The sequence below is a fragment of the Arachis stenosperma genome, chromosome 9 (assembly GCF_014773155.1).
Source record: "Arachis stenosperma cultivar V10309 chromosome 9, arast.V10309.gnm1.PFL2, whole genome shotgun sequence".
In the NCBI taxonomy this organism is placed as follows: domain Eukaryota; kingdom Viridiplantae; phylum Streptophyta; class Magnoliopsida; order Fabales; family Fabaceae; genus Arachis; species Arachis stenosperma.
The window spans coordinates 151,149,541-151,158,039 of record NC_080385.1 but is presented as its reverse complement, the minus strand read 5'-3'; the positions used below and the strand labels follow the sequence as shown (position 1 = coordinate 151,158,039).

At 34.3% G+C, this 8,499-nt stretch overlaps 1 protein-coding gene across 2 annotated transcripts; it reads right to left on the bottom strand.

The window, feature by feature from the left end:
* Window positions 1-974: 974 nt before the first annotated feature.
* On the bottom strand, window positions 975-5,229 carry LOC130947745 (uncharacterized). 2 transcript variants are annotated; one of them, XM_057876451.1, is made up of 6 exons: window positions 5,104-5,214; window positions 4,378-4,725; window positions 2,895-3,387; window positions 2,501-2,665; window positions 1,909-2,348; window positions 975-1,814 (listed from the first exon to the last, which is right to left on the bottom strand). In XM_057876451.1, the coding sequence occupies exons 2-6, from the start codon at window positions 4,621-4,623 to the stop codon at window positions 1,197-1,199; spliced, it is 1,962 nt and encodes a 653-aa protein (XP_057732434.1). In that variant the 5' UTR covers window positions 4,624-4,725; window positions 5,104-5,214; the 3' UTR covers window positions 975-1,196. The 2 variants fall into 2 exon arrangements, with proteins under 2 accessions (XP_057732434.1, XP_057732435.1); XM_057876452.1 differs by having other exon boundaries at window positions 976-1,814; window positions 4,378-4,703; window positions 5,104-5,229.
* Window positions 5,230-8,499: the final 3,270 nt, after the last annotated feature.

Here is an 8,499-nt window from a genome sequence, read left to right as displayed (position 1 = left end):
GGGCGGGACGGATACCACAAAAACGGGTTAGGATTCAACGTTTTATTACCCGCAAGTAAAAGCGGGACGGATTCTATACGGATTACGGCGAGACGAGATCGGGTAGAGAAAAATCCACTCCTATCCGTCCCGTTGCTACCCCTAATTGTACACATTATATACTAATTATATTGGCTCTTCATACCTTCTCGAAACAAAAAAAAAAGCGAAACGGTGCCGTTTCCATGGACACTACGGAGACATTGGTTTCCGAAGCACCTCAAGGTATGTATTTTAATTTTACTCTATTCTCCTCCTTATTCTCAATTAATAACAAAATTAATTAATTAATTTTATATTTAGGGTTTATGGTTGGTGTTGCACCAATGGATACATCCCGAATCAGGAGGTCAAAGCACCTTTTCTGCTGCTACCAACATGTAAGTCGTAATTTAGATTAATTTTCAGTCATCTGCAGTTTTATGTATGGCTTTCGAGTAATCATTGTGAAATTGCTAATTACTTTTGCTTATGTTGCAACACGTTCATTATTAGTGATACTAATTAGAATATGATTACATAATTTTTGTGCTCAGATAAAAGTCGAATGTTGTGCAGACTCTAATGGGAACATTACCATGGCTACTTCATTCTGAATAAAAAAAGCATAAAATCTAAGATAATAATAGGTAATTAATAATTTTTTTGAACAACATGAAAAACTATCAATCAAATTAAAATATACTATATTTTTAAATTACTCATCTAAATTTTAATATTAAAATAACTACCCGCACACCTAGTAAAATGAACATCTGATATATTCATTGTTTACATTGTTTAATATTTTTATTGTCTACCTATACTTTTCCAATTAACATTAGGTATTTAGCTTGTACATTAAGTGCAACTGTATAATTTCTATATGTAATACGGTGCATTGTTCATCAAAACAACAAAATCTTGAAAGTAGGTATCAAAGCATAATTTCACTATAAAAAAAGGAAACATAACAAGACACCGCATTTGACATAAGCATAATGATAAATGATTTGTCCATATTTATGGCATCAAATTACAACTTGGTAGCAAGCACGATCAACATGCAAAAGAAAAATTCAAATTAAACTATGCTCAAACTGGTAGCTCTCTGCTCTCTGCTCTTTAATTGAAGGACTTGGAGCAGTATGAGAAGCAGCAAGCTGGTAGGCAGTGAATTATCGAGTGAGCCAGTGCTTATTAGCATTCCTATCAAAGATGCTTGGCCCGAAGGTTGACATTGTGATCTCCACAAAAAGAGGAAACTGCAACCAAATGAAGGAAGCAATTGGAACACAAGCAAGAAAACTTAAAGGTATAACAATCCATGCTTTCCCGTGAAGCATAACAAAGAGCGCCGCAGAAAATGCTACCAACATGGATGCCATGGAGATAAATAAAGTCAGAAGGCCTGTGATAAGCTTCAAAGGTAATGCCTTGAGAAAATCATCTTCAGCATAACGGGAAGTGAGAATGCCTAAGAACATGATTATGGAAGTTGAAGAAGAAAAGAGCGATATTGCATCAGATAATACAAACACCACAAATGCCTTTTTCTTTGAGAAAATAGGGTAACCTGTGATCTGGTCATTACCACCTGGAACTGTAAATGCAGCCGCAAAAACCACCGTGGCTACAAGAGCAGCTACAAGACTAAATGAAGTGGCTGTTCCTTTCATCCATTTCTCACCTTGTTTCACCAAATCTTTGTGTTCCTCTGTAAACAATTGTCGAGCAGTTTTCTTATCGTTGTTTAGAGATTGCTTTCTTAGAGCTGGCGTGATACTCTCCACTTCCTGAACGCGTGAGCAACCAATTAATAACCACCACATACATGTAATATATTATATAACTAACTAACTAACTAATTTTTATTGATTGAGTACTGACCTTAAACCACTGCAATTCTCTTTGCATTTGTAAAGCAGCACCAGAGATATCATGAAGCTGTGCGCTCGGAGCTAACAGTCCTGCCATGTGAAGCAGAGTGTCACCATTCCCGTCATTCATCTCCGCAAGTGCATTTTTCCAAACCGTACCGTGAATAAGATCAAAAACACTGGCTTGGCGATATTCAACACCAACAAATATAGCGTTTCTCGGATTTTCGTCTGGCCATCCCCAGAAGAGTTGTGGGTGCTCCTTTGTCACTTCCTTGATAAACTCTGGGATCCCCATTTTGGCAGCTTGAATTACTGCGAGATGTGCTCGACTATTTTCAAGTTCTGCTATATTTAATTTGAATAGCTCTTTACATGCAATCTCTAGAAGCTCATGAGGGTGCTTATAGGTTAACTTTGATTTATCAACCTTGCATATATTCCGTCTTCCTATAATTACAGATTGAGAGAGAAGTCAGTCCCACCAGCACAACAAAAACACTAATTAAAAGGTTCAAAACTTACTAATTTTAAATCCATAAGGACGATTGATTATATAAAGTACGTCGTAATGTTTAACTAAGGGTAGTTATTATTCTCACTTCTAAAGATCCATCTTTCCCAGAACGTGAGTTGACGCCCACTAGGAAAGGCAGAAGGTACACTTGCCAAAGCCTCCAAAAGAGTTGATTCACGCCCACGATGGCTTGCTGGTAACGGTATTACTGCTAACTTTGGGCAATAACGCAGCAATTCTAGAGCCTTATCTGTTGTGCAAGGATACAAAAAATTAGAAAACAATATATTATTATGTACTAATATTTTTTACAACTTTCTCATTTTAAAAAATTTTTTGGCCAACACTTAATTATCAATTTATTTTTATTAACTGATGTTCAGAAAAAAACCCAAAATAAATAAAAATTAATGGCCCTGGATTTTTCTTTACGTCAAATATGGGCTTACAGTTATTTAATTGAAAATAGAAGCTAATACCTAACAATATCTGAGAATAATAGCACATGATGAGAATTCTAACCCCATTATATCCCTTTTCAGGTGTTAATTCTTCCCATGGTGTGACTGAAAAAAGATAAGCAGCCATTTCCTTGTTACCAACGCTAAGAGCACGTGTGAGGGGAATCCAACCAGTGTTTGAAGGAATAGTAAGTAATTCCCTGTTGCCTTTTTCGACAAGGCATTTTACCAGCTGGACGTCTTTACCGTAAGTAGCTTCATGAAGAGCCGTGAGTCCTCTATTGTCTCTCAGTTTAACGTTGTCTGCTGACATTAACTGCAACAGTTGCTCCACGATGTGGCGGTGCCCGAATAGAGCTGCAACGTGAAGAGCTCTCTTACCCTCGTGCGAAATTCTTGCAGTCAATGCTCCCTCATGCCCGTTAAGAAATTCACGAGTGCCGTGCCAATCACCAGTGCGCAATGCCGCATATAATCGTGCGTATTCTGGATTGTAATCCGTCCTCACTTCCTGTTTCAATAGAATCATAATCCACATTATTTTCAGCAACAATAATGTATACTTGATCTTCATATATATTATGCTTGCTCCAACAATTCCACCTCAAAGGTAATAAAGATTGACTTGTGTTTGATTGTATTATTCGAACCTTTATGATTCTTGTGTTTAATATTAACAAGTTTTCAGGACTATTTCACATGTTGGGTGTAAATAGGGAAAGGTTGGAATTAAAAAAAAAAAAAAGCATACTTTTTGTCATTAACGGTTTGCAATTTTTTTAAAAATACTTTTAATATTTAATTTTATTTAACTTTTTTATTTGTGTCAAAACTATCTTTAAAAATTTTTAATTTTGTCTCTACCATTTTATATAGAATTAATGTCCATGAGTAATTTTAACGCAAATAAAAAATATCATGGACAAAATTAAATACAACTAAACTAAACGTTAAGACTATTTTTTACAAAAAAATCACAAACATTTAGGACAAAACCTCGCAAAGGAAAATTCTTTGTCGTGCTCTGTTCTCCATTCATGGGATGGACAAAAGATTTTAGTTTCTGTACTCTGAAGACAATGCAAAAACATTTTTAACCTTTTGTAGTTGCCTATCTCCTGTCTTCAGATAAAACCCAAAGGGACCCTAAATACTGATTTTTCATCTCTTGCTTATGTTTGGACTGAAATGTATGTCCCTTCGACAAGCTTTCAGTTCTAGTAATTATTTGCTCATCATGTGCTTCTAAGCACAGTTCAATAGCAGTGAATATGGATACAAATTTAGCCTAAAGAAGTAACATGTTATTCAACAATATGCTTGTTAGTCGTTAAAGACTGTATCTGCATATAAGTTCATCTACTTTGTAGATCCTAATATTTTAGCAGAGAAACCTTTAACAGAATCCGCACTAAACATTAAAAAAAGAAAAAAGAAAATACATGTTCATATTCATATATATAAAATCTTTTTTCACAGTTTAGAGTTTATTGAGTTTCACCTTTGTGCGATGATACCCAAGCTGCAATGTGTCCCAGGCTTCCTTGGCTGTAGTGGCATTCATAATGGTTGGAAAAACTTTATCTGAGACTACAGATTGGATGGTGAAGAGAGCCTTTGCATCTTTAGAGGAATTTTCTCTCAAAGTTTGTTGTTGCCCATCATTTAATTGTGCGTTCGCTACTGGAACTTCAAAACCATTGTCCACAATTTCCCACAATTCATTTGCCACTAGGAAGCGTCTCATTTTAATTTTCCAGAAATCATACTTGTCCCCAGAAAATTTTGGTGCAGCAGATAAGGAAAGACTATGCAAGTCATTGTCACCTTGAAGAAATTATCAATGGAGCTTTAATACCAAGTGTTCATATTCAGCAACAACAAAATACAGTTTTGCTAGTATTAGTGCTGAAAAAAAAATGCAGCAAAAAAAAAAAAAATAGAACATCAAGCAAAAGGTTGCATAACATACACAACACATAGAGAGTGCATAATTGAGAAAGTGAGATTTTTTTTTTTCAGTTCGGATATTTATCGTTAATTATAGTGACTAATTCTTTTTGTTAATAAATATTTTAATAAATAAAATAGTTGGCGTAAAATTTTGAAGTGTCTGAGTAAAGATTAAAGAAGATCAAAGTGGGATTGATTAAAGCAGAACAAGAAAACTTTATTTGAGAAAGTGAGATTGAGTGAAACAGAACAAGAACTTGTTGTCAATCAATACCTTGTATTACAGTGGCAGCATAAAGATGTAGGAACTCAGCACTGTCTTTCTGAGTCAACGCTGGCAGCAAATAGATGTATGAAGGAACTCACCAATCAGCAGTCCATATTACCTGGCATGTAGGTTTGTCCAGTATTTTTGCATAATAAGTTGGATCAACATTAATAAAAAAATATAATCAAATAAGAGCCGTTAGATCTATATTATTTTCATCCAATCATCAATTTATTTGTGTATCAAATTATCAATTTTTTTTTTTTTTGAGAAAATGGGGCTAATGTCCAAAAAGACTAAAATATAAACAAAATGAGATAAGGAAACCTCTAACATAATCAGAAAAAGATAAGTATAATTTTGACTTTAAAGTTAAATTTTTACGCGCTAGACAATCTACATATATATTGTCTTTTCTATAGATATTTACAAAATAAATCTCCCAATTCTTTTCTCGCCGTTGTTGGATACTTCTAAAAAAAGGTTGAAATGATTGGCTAAATTTTTATTTCCATTTAAACTTGCGATCATTGCTCTAGAATCACACTTAACAGTTATTCTTCTTAAACTCAAAATCCAAGTTATTTTGAGTCCCTGATGAATACTCCAAAATTCTGTCTTGTATGATGTGCAGTCTCCAATATAATAGAAAAATTTTCCTATCCATCTACCTTCATGATTTCTGATGAGCCCCATGCATCCAGATTTCTTTGATTTATTGTGTCTTGAACCATCAGTGTTTAGTGTCACCCAATTTTGGATAGGAGGATTTTGATTTATATGTTTTTCCTCCTTTTATCTGAAAATGCTCTATTTCCTTCTCCTTACAAACGCTTCATTTATCTTCTTTACTTTTTTCAAGATCTCGCAGTGAGGTTGGGGTGGTTTTTCCTAACCTTGTTCATGTATTTTTTTATTTTTCTAATTTTATATTTTTCAGGTTGTTGTGATGTAAGTGTCCATCCAATTGTTGTGATGTAAGTGTCCATCTCAACCCATTTTTCGATATTAGCTTCAAAAAAAATATTGCATGCATCTTGGATTAATGAGGATAATCCAAATTGGGGTTATTTTCCTATAATCTCTCATAGCATGCATAATATCCTCTTCCTGGTATGGGTAAAATGCACAATCTCCTCGTCCACCAAACAGTTTTTTCTTCTTCTGGTTTGTGAGAATGCAGTCGTGCAAAAGTCTCCACATGAAAATCTTAGTTTTTTGGGGTCCCTTCCATTTTCACATAGTGGTCCAGACAGTGGTTATGGGTTGCATCCATTTCGCTAGGGCTTTGAAGATGGCGGCTATGGAGAATGCTCCATCATCTGAATAAATCTAACCTTGTCGATCATCTCTGTTGTTAATTTTCGAAGGAAGGAGAGCAACAATTTTCGCACACACATCTTCAGACAGGTACGTTTTAAGTTGTCACGTTCCACTCTCCTCTTTCATCGCTCCAATCTTTCACGACGCTTTCCTCATCAACATCAATTTGGAGGGAAAAATTTTGCAGGATTCCAGCCCCCTTCAACCTAGTTGTCATGCCAAAACTTCGTTGCTGCTCCATTTCCAATAAAAGAGATGGTATGATTGTAGAATTTTGGCCAAATTTTGATGAGCTCCTTCCACAGCTTAGAATCTAATTTTCCAATTGAAGGTGTAGCAGTGAATACGTTTCAATTGTCGTATTTTTTACTAAGAATATGAGCCCATAAGGCATTTGGGTCTTCTTTTAATTGTCAAATGGCATGTATAAGAAAGCCTCGTTCATTAACTCCAAGTTCCTAAATCCTAAGCCTCCATCATGTTTTGGTAAATGATAAACTTCATTGTATTGTCATTAATTGTGCTAAAAAGTATAGAGTTTTAGCAACTTTTTTGTATAATTTTGGGCAATTAAATGAGTTTTTTAAATCTTGCTTTCGATGAAGTTACGTGTGAAAAATATATTTTTTTGTGCTCCTAATTATTAATTTTTATGTCATTCAATGACATGATTAAATTTATTTAAGTGTTTCAGGGTTACTGTATATTAATAGTTTCAAATGATTGAAAAGAATGGAGCGAAAAAGCGTATTCGAAAAGCGATTCGGGTGATAACTCGCATGAGCGAACATCTCTCGCATAAGCGAGCAATTCGCACAGGTGGCTTTTCCACACGTGAGCGAGTTACTTACGCAAGACACACTTCCTTGCATACGCGAAATCCTCGCGTGTGCGAGCTTTTTCTGCGTGTGTGAGACGGACCACGTACTTTGTTTAATGAAACACGTGCATCTTTATTTTTGGACCACAAAAAGTCCCAAAGCTCAAAAGTATTTAAGTGAAAAATGCAATGAGTTTGAGAGTAGGTAGTCTTAATTTTAGTTTTATTATGATGTTTTGATAAATTTTAGAGAGCGAAGCTCCAACTTCTCTCTAGAATTCTTAGGATTTTACTTAGTTTTCTCTCTAATTTTAGTTTTTAATCTTGTTTTAGTTTAATTTTAATTATATTTTCTTGTTCAACTACCTTAGTTTATTAACTTTTTCTTGTTTGTTCTTGTTTATATTATTTTAGCTTATGAACTCTTGTTGAATTTGTAATTTTCCTTTGATATTTATGTTTTCTTATTGTTTATTGGAGTTGTTATTATTACTTTCTTGCATTGAATAGTTGTAGATTTTATTAATTCATGTAATTTATGATGCTTTTTTTATACCTACCAAGTGTTTGATGAAATGTCTCTTTTAGTTTTAAAGTAAAATTTTGCATTCTTGGCTTAGGTTAGTAACTTGGGTAACCTTGAGTTACTAATGGACAAGTTTATTGATAATTTAGAGATTTTAATTAATCCTGTTTTCGTTGGCGATAATCTTTTGATAATTCAATTAGTAAGTTGATTAGGACTTATGAATTAGGATTAATTGAACCCGGTTGACTTTTCTCGCCATTTAGAGGTTGACGAATTAGGTTTGCTCTTTGCAATTATCATGTTGTGGTTAGTGACAAGGATAGTGATCCTTAACCATCAACCCTTGCCAAGATCTTTCTTAGTTAATTTCTTTAATTATCTTAGTTTAATTTCCTTTGCCATTTAGTTATTACTTGCTCATTTAATTTTTTGCTATTTATATTTATGTTTATTGCAATCAAAACCTCCGATCTCTCATAGCCAACGATGAGTACTCGATTGCAATTCCTAGGGAGAAGACTCGGGATTAAACTCCCGGTTATTGATTCGAAACTTTTTGACATTTTAACTGAACTTTGAAGAATGTTGAATTCCAGTTTAGAGCTACAATGAAACTTGAGCTTTATAATTTGTGAATTTCTAAACCAGTGTTTAGCCCTCATCAATAAACATAGGGTTTTCCAACTAATGGCATGCAGTCTTCTTTTATCTTTTGTGTCTCCCCATATGA

Excerpts from the sequence above, each read along its gene's own strand:
- LOC130947745 (XM_057876452.1), bottom strand. The coding sequence starts at position 4,623 with ATGAGACGCTTCCTAGTGGCAAATGAATTGTGGGAAATTGTGGACAAT. Across the intron at positions 3,388-4,377 it reads TTGGGTATCATCGCACAAAG|GAAGTGAGGACGGATTACAA; the intron begins GTGAAACTCAAT and ends CTATTGAAACAG. Across the intron at positions 1,815-1,908 it reads GAGAATTGCAGTGGTTTAAG|GAAGTGGAGAGTATCACGCC; the intron begins GTCAGTACTCAA and ends TCACGCGTTCAG.